Raw genomic sequence first — 18,267 nt, forward strand, 5'->3', positions numbered from 1 at the left:
CACCCAAACGCATACCCCTCTGCCTGTCTTTTTACTTTTATGGTAACAGACCAACTCAATTAGAATCCTTCCTACCTGGGGGTGCAGAGATGACTCAGCAGTTAAGAGTGCTAGCTCATGGCCGGGTGGTGGTGGCACACGTCTTTAATCCCAGCACTTGGGAGGCAGAGGCAGGCGGATTTCTGAGTTGGAGGCCAGCCTGGTCTACAGAGTGAGTTCCAGGACAGCCAGGGCTACACAGAGAAACCCTGTCTTGAAATCCCCCCCCCCCAAAAAGAGTGCTAGCTCACTGTTCATTTTACTTTTATTGGCCTTGTCTTTTAAATTTTATTTTTCTTTTGTGTGAGTGCTTGCAAATGTGCATGTGTACTTGTGTGTGCACGTGTGTACGTGTGTGCCTGTGTGTTGTATGCATGTGCTTGTGTGTGTGTGTCCTTGTGTGTTCAAGTGTGGGCAGGTGCATGTGTGTCTGTGGTGTGCATGCACACGGAGGGCCAGGGGTCAACCTCAGGTCTTGATCCTAAAGAGCTGTTTATCATGTGTTCTTTCTAAATTAAGTTGGTTCTTCAGTGAGTCTATACATTCTCATAATGTATGTAATGTAATGCATTCTGGTGACCTTCTCCCAGCCCTCCTTATCTTCTGCCTCCTGCCTTCACCCGTTCCTTTTCAGATCCATGATTGTTGGCCTTGTTATGAGACCCACTGGTTTAATGGGGGCCATCTGTATAACCACTGGATTGAGATGATCGATTGGAGCCTGGTTTGGAGGGAGGATCACCAGTGTGAGCATAACTGAAGGTAATGACTCCCCCTTCCCTTGAATCTATTCATTTAATTCAGAAGCCCCCGAGGCCCTCTTCCATCTCCGTCTGGCTATTGATGGGCTCTTTCTTGTGCAGGCATCTGTGTTTGTTGAGAATCTATGATTACAAGTGTCCCTGCCATATCCAGGAGGCAGCATTCTGTAGCCTGCTCCCTTTGCTCCTGCCCTTAGGGTCTCTATGCCCTCTCGTTCACAGAGCTCCCTCAGCTTTGTGAAGGACGGTGGAAGAATCTTGTTCAGTGCTTGGGGTTAAGCACTGAACCATCACTTATCGGCAACATCTGACACAGTCATAAAGACCTCGCTTTTGTCTCACTTCACTGTTGCCGGAGGCCGTGGAACCAGGTTCCAGGAACGTGTTTCTTAGGACTCTGCACCACCAGGTTTTCTGAGATAAGATCTCTCCATTGCCTGAAGCTCACAGACCAGGGTAGGCTGGTTGGCCAGTAGGCTTCACTTGTTTCCACCTGCCCAGCAGTGAGGTTTTAAGCACATGCTACAGTGCCTGGCTTTTGTGTGGGTTCTGGGGATCTATCATTTGGATCTTGAAGGCATGTAAGCTGATGGAGCCATCTCTGCAACTCGTTTGTTTACTTCTAGATGAGTCTAAATGGTTTTCAGGCCATGTTAACAATATTTAAATGGAACTTGGCTGGTCTGGCCAGATAATGGTTTATTGTTTTTGATAACAAGATGTTTGGATGAATAATGAAAACTTAGGAGTTAAAGTGAATAATTTGACTTTAGTAACAACAACAACAAAAATCAACGAGGGAGTCTCTTCTGGCTTCACTGTCATCATCTGGAAACTCACACAGTTTCCTTGGCTCCTGATGCTTCTCTCTGCACTTTTAGATCAAGCTGCTCTGCTGGGAGAACTTAGGAGGCAGTGAAGGTTCACACTTCAGCACCCATGAGGTGTCTTTGCATTTCTTGGGCATCTGTGGTGGTCATAGTCATTTCTTTCTTCTTGTTTTTGGAGACTGGCAACTTGAGGTCAAGGAGGTAGGGTAGTACCACTGAGGCTTGTGGACGGGCGTCTTCTCTGTGGATCTTCATAGGATTACTCCATGTTTGTGTGTGTGTGTGTGTTTAAAGAGATCAAAACTCAGTTTAATGGCTTCATTTTGCCTTTCCCACCTCATTGTTCTGTGTTGTTGTGATGGTGGTGGTTGTGTGATAGGTGCCTGTGGACATACACATGTGTGTCCATGCATATGAAGGTTAAAGTTTGGCACTGAGTGTCTTCCCCCATCATTCGCCACTTTAGTTTTTGAGACGGTCTCTCACTGGACCAGAGCTTATTGATTTACCAGGCTGGCTGGCCAGTGAGCTCCAGAGATGTGGTTGCTAGGGATCCAAACTCAGGTTCTCATGCTTCCATTGCTAGTGCTTTACCAACTGCTCCTTAGCCCTTTAGTCATCCCTTTAAAGACTGTATTTCCAAGTAGGCTCATACTTGGCAGGTGCAAAGAGCCAGTTCTTCAATGTAATATGTTAGCAGGACATGGTTCAGATCATAATAGAGACTACATGCGGCATTTTGCAGGAGATAGCAAAGTTGAGCCATGCTTGCAGGAAGCCTAGAGCAGCTTGTAGTCCTAGAATGCAGGTATCTCTCTAGGGTCTGAGATCCTTCAAGAAAGGTATCTGCCCAAGGTTCTCTTGTCCCTCAGGGTCAATTCTCATCCTATCCATGATGCTCAGCATCACAGTTGCGTAGCCTTGCCTCTCTCCTTCTCAGTAAGGACCAACACATGGTCACTGTCACAGCACATCCAAGTCTCCTGCCTGACGTTCAAAGTCTGGTCAGGCTCTGAGTCTTCAGTGCCATGATGCCATCCAGTCTCAGCTCAAAGTTCCCAGCACGGCCCCCAGGCAGCAGACTGCAGCAAGTCTACTGCCACTGTGGGTTTTCTCTCTTGTTACACGTTGAGCCCACGAAGAAATTGTACAACTGTGTTATGACCTGTACCAGTCACTTGACAACACATGGTTTAATTCTACCCTTGGAAATTTAGCTTGAAGCTAAGACCTTCTAGGCTCCCTCATGACATTCTGACAGACACTGGCATCCCTCACAAGGGAGCTGAAATGGGTATCCAGTGTCTTTCTTTTTCTTTGGTCCTGGTCCTCTTTAGTTTGCTTGATTTTTCTATTAGGTTTTGTGTTCGGATTCCTTGCTTCCTCTGAAGATTTCTTGCTGCCTCCAGTGCAGATGAAGGGAAGCGAAGCCTGGGTTTGCTGGTTCCATCTAGAGGTAGAGGTGCTGGAGTGTGGAGTAGGAAAGGAGATCGTGGGATTGGGGGTGCCACAGTCCTAGATCTGCCAAGGGTGATCTTGAGAGTCCTCTGATTCCCTGTCTGTCTTTTTGGTAGAATCTCCTCTCCCAGGCTTCCTCGCTTACGGGAAGAGGCCTTTGCTCCACTTTCCACGCATCCTTCTATCCCCACTGCCTTGAACTTGGCCATTGTTACAACATTTGTTACCTGACTCATGATTAGGGTGTTTGCACTAGAGACCTCAGTTTGATATCTTTTTGCCCATGTTGACTTGAAGGGTTTTTCTCTTCACACTGAAAATACTATGGGAATTGCCACAAGAATCCAGCCCTGCTTCCAGAGCTTGCTCAGACATCTGTCTCTACAGAAGTATTTCTTGATATGCATTCTGCCTAATCTTGAACTCCTTTGTATTTAGATCTCTCGTGCCACCAGCTTTATATATGTTTATGTATGCATGTGGAGGCCAGAGATTGCCACTTCTCCATTTCTCTCTACTTTATTTTACGATTATATATGTATATGCTTGCCATGTCCATCTAGGTGTCTGCCAAGGCCAGAAAAGGGAGTTAGAGCCCCTGGGGTCTGAGTTACAGGTGGTTGTAGGCTGCCTGATATGAGTCTTAGGAACTGAATTCTCATCCTATGGAAGAGCAGCTAGCAGCTGTTAACCACTGAGTCATCTCTCCAGCCATACCACCTTATTTTTTGAGATAGAGTCTCTCAATGAACCTGGACCTTTACTGATTCAATTTGACTGGATGGTCAGTAAGGCCCAAGGATTTTCCTGTTTCTTCCTCCCTAATGCTGGGTTTGCCAAGCATACCCCACATACCCCACACACCTGGCTTTTGTGTGGATGCTGGGGATCCAAGCCAAGCCCTTCTGCTTTCCAGGCAATCAATGGACTAACTGAACTATCTTTTTAGCTCATGTAGGCAAATTTGAAATTACTCTCCCCTCTTTCTACATGTTGATAGCGTACACTCCGCATATAATTATAAACTGGACTAAGACATCATGGTGATGGTGTGATTTAAAGCTGAAATCTATCCATTGGCCATTCGTCCATCTCTTCTCACATCTCTTCTTTTCTGGTCTAGACACGAAAACCGTAAAGGGGACTTAGGTGGGAGTGTCCGTAAGTTAGCAAAGCCGGTCTAGCTCAGCTTCAGTGACACACTCCTAAGCCCTGCGTAGGCAGCCAAAGGCTGAATGAAGGATAGAGCTGGAAAATCTACAAATATGCAAAAGAGCAATGCCGGTTAAATCACTTCCATTTAAGAGTGTTTTCCTAATCTTAATTAAGGATTTTAATTCTTTAATTAATTTCATCGCTTTTCATGATGAGCATTTCCCATCTCATTTGTGGTTTTTAAAATGTGTCACTAACTTTAGAGATTAGGTTTTAGTATGAATTCATTCTACTGGCAAGCTAAGAGTGGAAATCAGGAGTGTTTACCTTACTGGAATTTACTAATTACCATCTTAGCATTTCTGCATTCCTAGGCGCTGCTTGTCTCTCTATTCAGTTCCTAAAATTGCTCTTGCAAGGTGTGACTTTTTCCTTTTTTCTCTCTGTATTCCTTCTCTTCAAAGAAGCTTAGTGCAGGGGGCGGGGCTGGGCTGGGATGTGTGTGACTATAAAGTCCTCCCTCCTCCAGTGGTCTAGGAGACAAGCAGGCTCTTTGAGGAGAGAGAAGCTCTTGGCTGATTGAGCAGCTCCACGGTACGTTCTCAGCTTTTGCTTTCTCCTCTCTGTAAGTGCCGCCCTTGCTGTGGCTTGTGCAGTCAATGTGATGAGTCTGGTACTTCTGGTCTGGGCATCATTTTCTGCCAAGATTTGAAACCCTTAGGTTCCTTCAAGGGATAGGGGTAGGATGTTGCTCCGCAGATGACCTCCTCTCCATTTGAGTTGGTTTATAAATGAAGGAATTCCTGCAAGAATTTCTGGGGCATGGTTTTAAAACAGGCTCCCTTTCCTGATCAATGGATAGAGGAATCCTCAAAATAGCTTTCCTAACAACTCCCCTATCTACTGGGACTCTGAATCAAGTAAGTTTTCTTAAATCAATGCTCTGGTGAGATGGAGTTAACTCAAGAAGGGATAAATTCAGACAGCAAATTTCCTTTGCTAGCAAAAGGAGAGCAGGCTCCACTTGTCTTTACTCTCTGTGGCTGTCTGGATCTCTTGGCTGGTTGGAACGAGCATCTCTTGTATTCTTTAGAAGTCAATGAGAAAGCAGGGGGCTGGGTAAATGACTGAAGGTTTCACTTCTAGCTCACTTTGAGGCTCGTGCGGACATTCTTGGTGTTGGGACTGCAGAATGTCCGGTGTCCTTTGGATATGCTGGAGCTGTCCTAACAGGAGCCTCCTCACTGTGGCAGGAGTTCCTCCTTCTCAGCATCCCGGGAGTGAAGGGAGGGCTGCTTCAAGACTGGGACTTTGTAGTTATCATTCTCTAAAGTTTGGGATGAAGTTGCCCTCACCTAGGACTATATTCTTGGTATATGAATTGGTGCTTCTTTTGGCATCTATAAAAGCAGCAGGGTCTAGGCTCCTCTGTGGCCCCATCTGGTTCTAGAAGGCTTTTTGGCAAATAGCACCTTTAAGCTCTGTCTGTGGCCTGTGTTTGCCCATGTCTTGACACTGCTTCTTAGAGCAGGGTCCTGGGGACCATTATTATTATTGTTGTTGTTGTTGTTGTTATTGTTGTTGTTGTTGTTGTTTTGGTGGTGGTGGTGGTAGTGGTTTGTTTTGTTGACACAGGGTTTCTTTATGTAGTTCTGGCTGTCCTGGAACTTGATATGTCGAAAAGACTGACCTCAAATACACGGACATCCTTCTGCTTCTGTCTCCCAAGTACTGGGATCACAGGTATGGGCCCTATGTCCATCTGGGCCCAATAATCTTAAACTTCCAGAAAATTTACCATTTTGCCAGTTTTTAACCCACCTGTTCAGATTTCTGTCCTGTTGCAACTAGAAAAACAGGAGAATGTCTTCAACAACAACAACAACAACAACAACAAAAGTTGTAGATCTTCTCCATGGTGAGTTACAGATGAGGGTGAAGGTGATCCCCTACAGGCCTGTGCACCTCTGCACACACCTCTACTGTGCTATTGCCAGAACAAGTCTCTGGATGGATGTCTCTGAGTGGTGTCACACATCTCTGAAGTCTCTGAAGTGTCACTCTCCCCATTACAATGAATAATTGATGGGAAGGAAGAGAGAAACAGGAGCAGGATGGGGTTTGGTGCCAGGCCCTCTGGAGTGTTCCCAGAGCACAGGCCAGTGCCCCCTCCTACTTGGCAGCATCTTTTCATTTGTGTTTACCGTAAAGGGAAACAACTGTCCATCTTTCTTGAAAATGGCATCTTAGGATCAGTTCAGTTGCTGAGAAACTCAAGTTAAGAGGAAATCGTAAAGACAGGCCAAATACTACTATTATATGAAGACAATAACACCACAGATTCTCATGTGTATCTGATTCAGAGAATGTGAGAATATTCCATTGCTAATGATGAGTTATAGGTTGCAAAAATGATTTATTAGCACTAGTAATAAAAGACACAGGGGTGCTGTTGAAGTGGCTCAGGAAGTGAGGGTGACTTCGTCTAAGCCTGAGGATGTGAGATTAATTCCCAGAACCCACATATTGGAAGGAGAGAACCAACTCCTTCCAACTCTTGTAAGACCTCCATATGCAAGCTATCCCTCCTCCTTGCTACCCCTCCCAACTTAAAAAAAGCCACAGTGGTCAGCCTCTACAAACAAAACTCCTTTCTTTCTTTCTTTCTTTCTTTCTTTCTTTCTTTCTTTCTTTCTTTCTTTCTTCCTTCCTTCCTTCCTTCCTTCCTTCCTTCCTTCCTTTCTTCTTGTCTTTCTTCCCTTCTTTTATATTCTTCTCTCATTTATTACACCAATCACATTTTCTCCTCCCTCCACTCCTTCTAGTTCCTCTTCCCCACCTCTCACGTCTTCCAAATCCACTCCTCCTCTGCTTCTCATTAGAAAAGAGCTGGCTTCCCAAGGATACATTGCATAACAAGTCACCATAAGACAAGACACACACCATCATACCAAGCTGGATGAGGTAAGCCAGTAGGAGAAAAAGGGTCCCAGAAGTAGATGAGTCAGAGACAGACCCCGTTCCCACTATTAGGAATCCTACAAGACCACCAAACTATACAGACATAGCATATATGCAGAGGGCCTAGGTCAGACCCATACCAGCTTCCTTCCTGATTGTCATCAGTCTCTGGGAGCCCCTATAAGCCCTTGTTAGTTGATTCTGTAGGCCATGTTCTTATGGTGGCCTTGACCTCTCTGTCACAAAATAACTTTCTAATGGTTTACATTTGATAGTGCATTAACATAGTAATAAGTACAATCTCTATCTTCTTAAAGGGATATTGAAGTGGCACAAAGCTACTTACTGTTTCAAGGTTGGGATTAGGGATAGCATGGTTGGGTTGGAACCTTTATGTGTTATTTATCAATTGTGGGACTCTGGAAAAGTTGGCTTCTCTGTGTTTTGTCTTTCTCATTCATTTAAAGGTTCTCATTGGAAGATAGTCAAGAGCTCAGCACAGAACCTGGCACACAGTAGGCATGAGGCACACCTGTTCTTTATTTCTGGCATGTAGAAGTATTTCTGTGCTGGTTGAGTATGTATTTTATGCCCTAGAATGAGTAATGTTGCACTGTTCAAGTGTTCAAGTTGACTTTGGAAGAACATTGGATTGAAGCTTACATGAGACTGCCTCTTCAGGTCTTGACAGTTATAGACTGTGTTCTTGAATGATTTGATAGGCTGTTCTGTGAACGTTTTACTGCAGTCTAAGAATGGATGCTCTGTCTAATCTGTAGCATAGCAGCGCAGACCAAAGTTCTACAAGTGTGGTTCATACCTGCAGACTCACTCAAAGAGCACAGGAAGGTAAGTCTAGAGCAGTGTTCTCAACCTGTGGGTTGTGTCCCCTTTGGGGTCACATATCAGATATATTGCATATTAGATACTTACATTATGGCTCATAACAGTAGATAGTTATGAAGTTGTAATGAAATAATTTTATGCTTGGGGGGGTCACTGAAAAATGAGGAACTGTATGTATTAAATGGTCACAGAACCCTGGTTGAGAACCACTGGTTTGGAGTCTCAGAGTGGTCTCTTGAGTGAGCCTGTGATGTAAACCTCTGTTGCCTGTATGGGAAGTCGGAGGAACTGCTGTTTTAGTCTTAGAGCCACTCCACTCTCTCCTGGGGAAGGGAGGGAGCAACTTCATGACATATTGACATATTATGAAGTTGTGGAAACATAGATACATTCTAAGAGCCCACCTTGATTGTAAATTTTCACTGATATCACCTCCTGGTGGGCATAAGGAGCCCACTAAATGCACTAGATCCCTTAGGAATCTCCGAAAGGACTATAAGTCAATTCTAGAACGGGCTGAATTCTACACCCCCACCCCCTGGATCCATGGATCTGACTTTAAGGTACACTCATTGACACTTTCTGTAGTGATCAGCTTCGGCTTCATTTAGGATGGTAAAAGTATAGGAAGCAGGCACGTTTTGTCTTGTGCCCTGGGTACTACCTGATGGGAGCTGCAGAAATTACATGGAGGAGCTGTACGTGGTATATAGTTGGTGCTATTGGCATCGCATGATTGATGCTGTAGGAATTACCAATATACCAATGATTCTTCTGACCATGAGACTCAGGATGTTGAGATTGATTTCTTTTAGTTTACCATTGTGTTGGAAAAAAATATATATTGCAGGGAAGTGGTGTGTGTCTTTCATTCATCTTCTCATCCTCTTCAATGGATAACAACACATATAACTACTGGATTTTTACTAGACCCAGGCTAGGGAACTGAGATGGGAACTGGCCACAGATGCCACTCAAGTTTTCCACGTTTTTTTCCCATGCACTCATTAGTGTGTGTAGTTTTATCACACAGCCATCAGGCTTTGGAATTGTCCCATTCAGAGAAAAGTCCTGGGGCTGCTCTTCCTAGTCACATTCATGGTCCCCATCCATCTGTCCCAACTGCAGCTCTTACCCTGGCCTCGCTTGTGTGTGTGTGTGTGTGTGTGTGTGTGTGTGTGTGTGTGTGTGAGAGAGAGAGAGAGAGAGAGAGAGAGAGAGAGTCTTCCCTTTGCTTCGGCCATCATCAACCTCAGGGTACCACTAAAGCAGGCTTCCTTATGTGCTTGGACAGAGCCACCATAGCCTTCACGGACCAGTCTCTTTCTCTTACTTTACCTCAATTCACCTCATGCGTTCTTCCTTTCTTTGCCTTACAGAATCTCTTAGTAGGTCTTTTCAAATCTCTATTCACTGAGGTGAAATAAAAAAAAAATCCTACACTGAAGACATAGCCCTGCCATGTTTTCTCCGTTCACTCATGAGAGTTTCATCAATCCCCATGTCCCTTGACCCTCATTCCCCATCCAGAGCTGGGCTTTGCATCCCTTCTTTCTTATCTTGCCCTTTTCGCTGCCCTCATAGCTGCCTTGGCTGAGGACAGAAGCCTTAGGTCCCAATGTTTTCCCTCACACAAAGCAGAGAGTGCTCTAGCTGCTTCTAGATAAGTGTTTTGGAGGTGAGAAGTTGGACATCAGCCTGACCTCCCTCCTTTGCATTGTTTCCCTGCTACACTGACTGGATGGTTTGATGTCTAACTATCCTTAAGTAACTTCTGGATACTTCTGGCCCTGTGTGTTTCATTGGATCAGATCCAGTGGGGTTTTCCTTGTAAATGTCCTGATCTTTGCTTAGCTCAGTAGGGATGTAGCCTGTCCACATCTGCCCATAGGAACATCTGCTTCTGAAATGATGGTTCCTTACAGAAATCTTCATGTTCTCCAGTGCTTGACCAGTGATTGTCACAGCTGGGCCACCAAGAACGTGGACCCAGGAGCTCCCATCCCTGTTGGGTGGATTGGAATCTACAATCTCGGATCCAGTGCGACCGGTGTTCTTCCTTCCTGGTTCCTTTCTGGACTCAGTGCTGATCATTCAGGACACTGGATGCCATTTGCTGCCACCTCAAGCGCTTTCTCTGGTTTGACATTGACCTATATGATGATGCCAGTCTTTGGCATGTCTATGAGGGTATCAGTTTCATGTAGAAATGAGGACCCATGGTAGTTCTGAGAGCCACTCTGCCCACAGGTCTTGTGTTTCACTTTGAGCTGCCATATTACCCTCTCTTTCCCACATAGTAGCCTTCATGACCTGTTATGGATCTGGAGAAACATAGTCTTGTGCGATGTCACCCATGCCCAGGGGAGGCGAGGTTGTTGTCGGAAAACAACAATATGATTTCCAGGAAACAAACAAACAAAAAAACCCCTTGAGTTTGCACATAGAAGAATTTATGATCAAGATGAAAATTGTAGGCCCACTTCTAGCCAGAATCAATAAAATATTAACTACGATGAATTAAGGACAAAAGCATAATTGTGGCAGGGAAAACATCAGTGAGGCTGTCTATAGAGTTTACTTTACAGGGTCCAGAAATCTAATGAAAACAGGATCAAGCCTGCAGCACTGGGGGTAAGCACCAGTCAAGTTGCCCATATGTGAACTCTCTGCAAAGACCCCCAACTCATACCCGTCTCCTAACATACACATTATCTACTGTGCTCCATTGGAATCTCCGCCATGGTGTTTTTCTGATGCTGATGGATGAGTCCAGGGTAGACAAGTCAGGGAGGAAGAGCTGTGCCTGCCATAAAGCCAAGAGAGCCACTTGTGTGAGTAGAAGCCACAGAAATGGCCGTTAATAGGAAGATCATATTTCTTCTCAAAGGTGAAAACCTTTAACAAAAAGAAGAGCTTAATCATAAGTTGGGCCAAAGTCGGATGCAGTTGGGCATTGTAGTAAAGTAGGGTGATGAATGTCATGGTAACTGGCAGACAGAAGCACCGACCTTCCTTTTAGAAGCCAGTTAGTGGTCCATGGTGAGAATGTGGTTGCTTTCTGTTCCTGATTGCTATGGTTAGCTCAGCCTACCAGCTCTCAAGGAGCCAACTCCTGCTAACAACCACTTTCTTCACTAAGTCTAATGAGTGACACCCCCATTCCCATCACCTCCTCATCCCCCGCTCATGGAGCCCTCCCCTCTCTTGCCAGCTCTTTTTGCACATGCTCCCTCTGCTTCTGGGTCTTTAGGATGCAAATCTAATTAGGTTTTCTCATCAACTGATGTAATGACAACCATCCTGACACCTTACTTTTCCTCAGACATCACTTTCGCTGTTCTCAGAAGGTCCCAACACTAGTTTAGCAGGAATGGTAGAAGCTCTGACACTGTTGCCATCCAAACACCATGCTAGTCTAGTCTGATGCAAACCCATTGTCTTTAATTCTTGCAGTAAATCCATGCGCTGGGCACAGCCTTAGTAATGAAGAGACAGAGACTTGAGAGGGTATATTAGTTGCTGGTCATTGGAGCCCAGCCTCAGCCTTGTTCAGACCCACAAGCCCTTGTTTTGGCTTTTTTTCGGTACCTTGGTAGCTCTTTCTCCCTCCAGTGTTATGCTTGATTAGCAGATGTTTCTTCAATGTGTTTATCTGATACTCTCTTGACACATGGTTTTCATTGCTATGGGAAAGTATGTTTTCCATTTCTCTATGAACTTCTGAATCCTGGGAGTGAAGGACACCAGAGTGCTCATATTTCACCCCTATCTTCATGAATTTTTTTTAAATTACTTTTATTTCTCTCTCTCTCTCTCTCTCTCTCTCTCTCTCTCTCTCTCTCTCTCTCTCTCTCTGCATGTGTGTATGTGTGTGTCTGAATGAATGTATGTGTACATTGCCCTTGGAGGCTGGAAGAGGCCATCAGATTCCTCTGGAACAGAAGTTACAAATGGTTGTGACCCTGGTCCTCTGCAAAGGACAGCAAGCACTCTGAGCCATCTCTCCTGCTCCTTCCCATGAAGCTTTAGAGGTAGAGTAGCATGCTGAGCAACCTTCATGAAATGCATGAAATCATCCTCATCAAAAAATCACCACTCAGCTTTGCAGGACATAATCCCATGTCGTCTAGTGGAGTCTTATTCATGGTGGTCATCTTGGTGGGTGGGCCCACATCAGGCAGCCTCTGCCATCTTTCTTGACTTCATTGTCTTACTGCTATCCAGAATTCTGTGATTTAGAGAACTACACTCATGTGGAACACTAGATTAGCCAAGAAGCCCTGGACTTGAAACTTAGGTTTCAAGAAGACTACTGAATGGTAGAATGTCAGTGCCTCTTATAGGAAGAAACAGTATTCAAGAAGCTTACACATCAGATGCCATGGGTATGTTATGCCATGCTGTGTACAGAATTCGAACCTTGGGGTGATGGCACCTGCCTTTCGAGTTCTATGTGAAGGTTTAATTCCTAGCTGTAAGACAGGCTGGCATAAGCAAATGCACCAGCTATATATTTGGAGATAAACCATCCAGAAACAATTTTTTTTTCTTGAATGAAGCCGTGGCTCCTTTTCCATTAAAAGAGCCAAGAGCCACAGAGGTTCCTCTGGTCACCTGTGCAGTTATATGACCTGAGCAGATAGGCGGAGTGAACCAAGGGCTCCAGGGCAGACAGTCCAGGGCAGACAGTTGCATCTGTATCCATATGTAAAGAAACGGACTCACAAAGACAAAACCCAATGAAGGCTGCTCTGCTTCTGTTCATTTGGAGAGGGATCCCTGAGGGGACTCTTCAAGTCACATCTCTGGCTGCTGAGTGAGACCCTGGGTGGCTGTGCTTTTGGACAGACTCATGGTTCTCCTTGGATGAGAAATCAAAGATTTCCCATCTGCCCTTGAAATGCCTTCTGGTCCCTGTGCTGTTACTGTTAACTATTATATTTCAATATTTACCCTGGACTTTGGTCTCCCACTGTCTGTTAGTTGCTTTTCTCAAACTCAATAGCACCTCCTTCTCATGGCCTTCTCTCCCCCGCCCCCAGCTCTGCCTTCCTCTCCCTGGGCTCTGGGGACAGAGACCCATGGCAGTCTTCACTCTATCATCCCCTGTCTCCTAGACGAGAGCGATACAGCTCAGGTCAGGGGTTATCTTCAGCTTACTCAACTCCAAGACGATTTCCTTTTCATTAAAGATGTTTTCCAGGTGACATACATGACGTCTATAATTTGGGAAAACATGCGAAGTTAAAGGATAGAATTAAAATCATGCCTAGCCCTCCTCTGGCCACACGGCAGTGGTTTGCCCTTTGGCGGCTCTGCATCCATGTGGTTTTGAATGTCATGTGTGATGCTCTTGATAGAGGTCTTGGTGGCGAGCATGTTACCCGACTTCCCTGCAACAGGAAGCTGTGTCTGGGAGCTCTCATTCAAGGTCACATGGGTAGGATTTGAGCACAAGCCCAAAACCAGAGCGATTTGTTGTTGTCATTGCTGTTGTTACTGTCATCTTGTTCTTTTCCTACTTGCAAGAAGCCCTAGCAAATATCAAGACACTCCTGTCATGGTACCATCAGCTTGTCTCTTCTGAGAGAATGGAAATGGCAATGGGAACCTAAGTTGTTTCCAGTTCTCCCTGTAGCAAATAACTCAGTATTGAACATCTTCCAAGTGTAACTGTGTGTGTGTGTGTGTATGTGTGTTTGTGAGAGAGAGTGTGTGTGCAATCACACTCATGTGCATGCAATTGCGCATGTGCACATATGTGGATGCCAGAGAACAAGCTGCAGGGTCAATCCTCAGGCACATTTCTGTTTGAGACAAGGTCTCATTGTCCTGGAACTTCACCAAAGATCTGCTCATCTCTGCCATGGGTATCTTGCCCTTGGTGGGACTACGGGTACACACCACCCCAGCCAGCATTTGAATGTGGCTTCTCAGGATCTAAACTCAGGTCTTCACACTTAGGAAGTGAGTACCTTACCAACTGTGCCCTCTCTTCAGCCCCTGGGAGAACACCTTTTATTGTTTGAGGTTTTCGTGCATATGATATGTTTCCATTGAATCCACCCCACTCTGTCTTTTCCAGCTATTACAACATCCCTCCATCTCTGTTCCCTCCTAACTTTATGTACTTTATAAAACTTCCACTATGCAGCACTTGCCAATGTGATCATGGGTGTAGGGCCATCCATTAGAAGGTACCCAAGCTACCAGGGGATGCGTTGCTGAAGACATTTGACGAATCTAACTGTTAAATTTATTTCTACTTCTTTTATCTAGACTCCCTCAAGCCAACAGTGATCACTTTCAAAGTTTGCTGTGTGGATTGTAAGCTGTAAGCTTGCTATGCTTTCACCAATGACTTGGCAGGAACTCAAGTGGTGTTTATCCCACCTTCCACCCTGACCCTCCATCCCCATCATCTGAGTATGTCTGCCCCACTCCCTCTTCTTTACACATAACACTGCCATCCACAAATCCCTGTGGGTGCCTCATTGCTGATGAACTCTTCCTGTGTGTTTACAAAAGGGCTGAGCAATATTTGTGCTAGAGACTCTATTCCCTGTCATGGATTTAGATTTCAGTCCCTGATTCAGGATTATTGGATGTGGTTGGGCATTTTGGAGTGGACACTGATTGCTGCAGCTTCCTGGACTTTTTGGTTTTGGTCTGTCTCTCAAGTTCTCCCCCTTTTGGAAGTGTTTAAGCCTCTTTCCCTTTCTAGTGCTTCCCCTCAGGCCCTCTCTTCTCAGCTCCTCTCCAGTCCCCTGGGAACTCACTTCCAGTCTTTTCTCTGGAGACGTCTATCTCTTCTTCCAAACATTTGTTTTAGTTTTTCACACCAGAATATGTCCAGAGGATCAGTAAACACAGGCCCCTGCATCATGTGTTACACAAGACATCATAAAAAGTGCCTGGATTCAAATGACCTAGACTGTTGACTGACCGCAGACGAGGTCTTAGAGACAAATCCCTGAACAAAGTGGGACAGGTGCACGGCTTCTACGGCATCCCCAGTTCTGGTTTGGTGGAGAGTGGTCTCCAAAGCAAAAGACACACCTTTTCCTTTGCAGAGCAGTAAAGTTTCCATTGCAGAGTAAATGAAATTGCTCCCTGGCCATCTGTTCCCCCGCCCAGAAGCAATTTTCTGTATGGGAGGCATCTCGGAATACGTTGTAGGATTGATTTGCGGTTTTGCAGTAATGTATGTGAAGTAGCAATTAATAGTCTGTGTGGCTCTTTGGAATGCCTAGGGGGAGAAGTAAAAGAAGCGCTTAGTGCTTTAACCAGTTCGGGCTGCACACTCTGCCCAGCTTCTAGGAGAGCTCCCAAGATCTGTGGCTCAGGAGAGTTTGCGGCTTACCTGGAAACATTGGTCTTGGATGGAGGAGTCAAGGGCACAGAGCTGTGGGGTCACCTATGCAGAAGAACTGTATAGGCAAGTGGTGGGTCAACTCTGATGAATGTGTATATGAGTATGCCTTTGACACATCGCCAGGTTCTAGATGTCTAGTAGGGAACAGAACAGACATGGCTTTGGCCAAAGCGAGCCAATAGGGGCCAGGAAGATCAAGAAATGTGTCTTGTGGTGGCTTAGTTCAGAGTAGAAGGTGCTTCCAGAACATGTGAGCACATTACCCCTGCCTGGGCTTCATGGAACATCTCCCCCAAGGAAAAGCTTGTGAACTGAGCCCTGGAAGGTGAGCAGGAAATTTGGGGTAGAGGGCTCCAGACAGAGGGTAGGGATGCAGGTGGGAAAGGAGGTGCCCAAGGGAGGAGCAGGATTCAGAGGGAAAGGAAGGTGGATGTCAGGCCAGGGAGGCAGCAGGGCTACCGGGTGGCCCCTGTCACAACTGCAGAAACTCTGGAGAAAGTAGAGGGCAGTCTAGAATTCAGTGGTCCTTAGAGGAGGAGACCCCGAGGAATGTGGGTATAGCAGAAGGGTGGCCATTTTGTTCTGGAAATGCCTTGCATGTATGGGTCACATGATCTGTTTAGTAGGCTTAGTCTGGAGCTTGGGATGCAGGTGAGAGTTTAGGAGACAATGAGGGAATGGATCTCTGTCATCAGAGATGAGTGTCCCCAGGTGAGAACATTGAGGATGGTAAGGACTCTCCCCTCCCCCAGGACAGACAACTTTCCCGATGCCCACATAGGTGGGAGGCGCTGGGTGTCCCTGGGACTCACAAGTAGCTTCAGAGTCTCAGGGAGACTCTGGGCATGCAACCTTAGGGCCTTGCTTGACTGAGTTGGAGTCACGGTCCTGCCTTCACTTGGTGGCCATGATCTGGCTGATACACAGTGCCAGCCAGAGGCCAGCAAGCTGGCTCAGCAAACGAGAATCCTTGCCACGCAAACCTGAAGGCCTAAATTCAGTGCTTGGAATGCATTATGGAAGGAAAGAAACTATGAAACTATACCCAGAAGCTGGCCTCCAGCTGATCTCCAGACGTGCCACAGAATGTGCGTGCTTACACATACACACACACACACACACACACACACACACACACACACACACACACACACACACACACACACACACACACACACACACACACACACACAGACACACACACACCATTCTGGGGCTGGTCAGTCAGACAGGGTTTGTCATAGGATAATGTGCTGTCATGCATGTTGCTACCATAGGGTGGCAGCACTGAGGCATAGGGGAGAGGGATGGCATAGTGCTGAAAGGCAGAAATGTCCCAGAAGATGGAAGGTTATAGATGTGGGGTACGGTGATGCTGGTGAGCAAGGCAGACCATGGTACACTGCTCATGTCAGAGACAGGAGGGTGGCAGGAAGGGACACCAGGACACATGCTTCCGGGGAAGCCCTTTTGCTGTCTGTAATCCACTTGTCCCCAAATCTCCGCAGGCAAGATGTCCTTCGAGGGAGCCAGGCTCAGCATGAGGAGCCGCAGAAACGGTACTATGGGCAGCACCCGGACCCTGTACTCCAGTGTGTCTCGGAGCACAGACGTGTCCTACAGTGACAGTGTAAGTCCACACTGAGGCTACTTGACACAGCTAGGGTAATGGGGAGACCAATTTGCCATCTTTAAAAAGATAATCTCTTGTGTTCTGGGCAGTGTTTGTTTTATGAGTTATTTCTGTAGAACATAGAAGCATGTTCATTGCTGTATTGTACCTCAAGCATTTCTCATTTAAGATAACCACCATCTTAATATGTAACTAGGAAAATTTAAACACTATGTTTCTTTAATCATTTTTGTGTGTGTGTGAAATTTGAGGATGTCATATGAATATACTGTATTAGTATCACCTCCAGACCCTCTCTTTCCTGTCTAACTCCTTTCATGTTTGGCCCTCCCAGAAACACCCTACTGAATTCATAATGTCTTCTTCTATATTGCTCTGTGTGTGTGTGTGTGTGTGTGTGTGTGTGTGTGTGTGTGTGATATTGATCTGTGTGTGTGTGATATTGCTCTGTGTGGGTGTTAAACCTATTGCATCTATCTAATTAGTGTTACCTTTATTTATATGGATCACCCCTCTCCTGGTAGCAGCTGACTATCTGTAGCTCTTCCATATAAAGGTGGGACTTTAGGAAATCTTATTCCATCCATGCTGACACATTGATTAGTGTGGACTTTGCAGGCCTTGGGATGGCCATATTGTTGAGAGTTCAGGGGAGCAACATCTCTGTCCTCCTGTTCAGAAGACATCACACAGCTGACATCTTTGACCTGGTTCCTGCAGACTTTCTACTCCCTTGTCTAGTTCCTCAAGCGTATAGGGAGATTTTAGATGCTCCATTTGGGGCTGAGCAACCTGGAGTTATTTATTCTCTGCATTTTGATCACATTTTCAGTGTTGATCTCACTACCATGGTTGATGCTTGCCCTCTCATCCCAGTTTGGACTGAGCTGTGACTCCCATGTCCTCAGCTCAAGTTGTTCTCTTTGGCAGTGCTCTTGTTTCTGGTTGTTTTCTCTGGCCCATCTCTCCCCATCCTGAGCCAGTGCTGGCACTGCTGAAAGGCTGTGGCTTCTTATTGGAACCAGCTTGGTTGGACACCAGGAGGCTATCTCTGTTGAGTTTTATTCATGCCACATGTATCCCTTGTTCACCAGCTCTCTATCCTGTCAATCTTGACACACACTTTTATTTGTCAGAACACTATAGTCTGATGTCTGGCTTTTACCATATGATGGTGTGGTAGAAATTAGCTTTATAAAGAAGGAG

General features: G+C 45.7%; 1 protein-coding gene across 1 annotated transcript in view; it reads left to right on the top strand.

Moving 5' to 3' along the window:
- The first annotated feature begins 4,757 nt into the window (after positions 1-4,757).
- The window catches only part of Trpm8 (transient receptor potential cation channel subfamily M member 8), an 86,923-nt gene continuing 73,413 nt past the window's right edge, over positions 4,758-18,267 (top strand). The window contains exons 1-3 of the mRNA XM_031368905.1: positions 4,758-4,837; positions 5,894-5,986; positions 16,937-17,058. Of these exons, the coding sequence (XP_031224765.1) occupies positions 5,917-5,986; positions 16,937-17,058 (192 nt within the window). The 5' untranslated portion in view covers positions 4,758-4,837; positions 5,894-5,916. The remainder of the gene's footprint in view (positions 4,838-5,893; positions 5,987-16,936; positions 17,059-18,267) is intronic.

This window comes from Mastomys coucha, unplaced genomic scaffold (genome assembly GCF_008632895.1).
Source record: "Mastomys coucha isolate ucsf_1 unplaced genomic scaffold, UCSF_Mcou_1 pScaffold14, whole genome shotgun sequence".
NCBI lineage: Eukaryota > Metazoa > Chordata > Mammalia > Rodentia > Muridae > Mastomys > Mastomys coucha.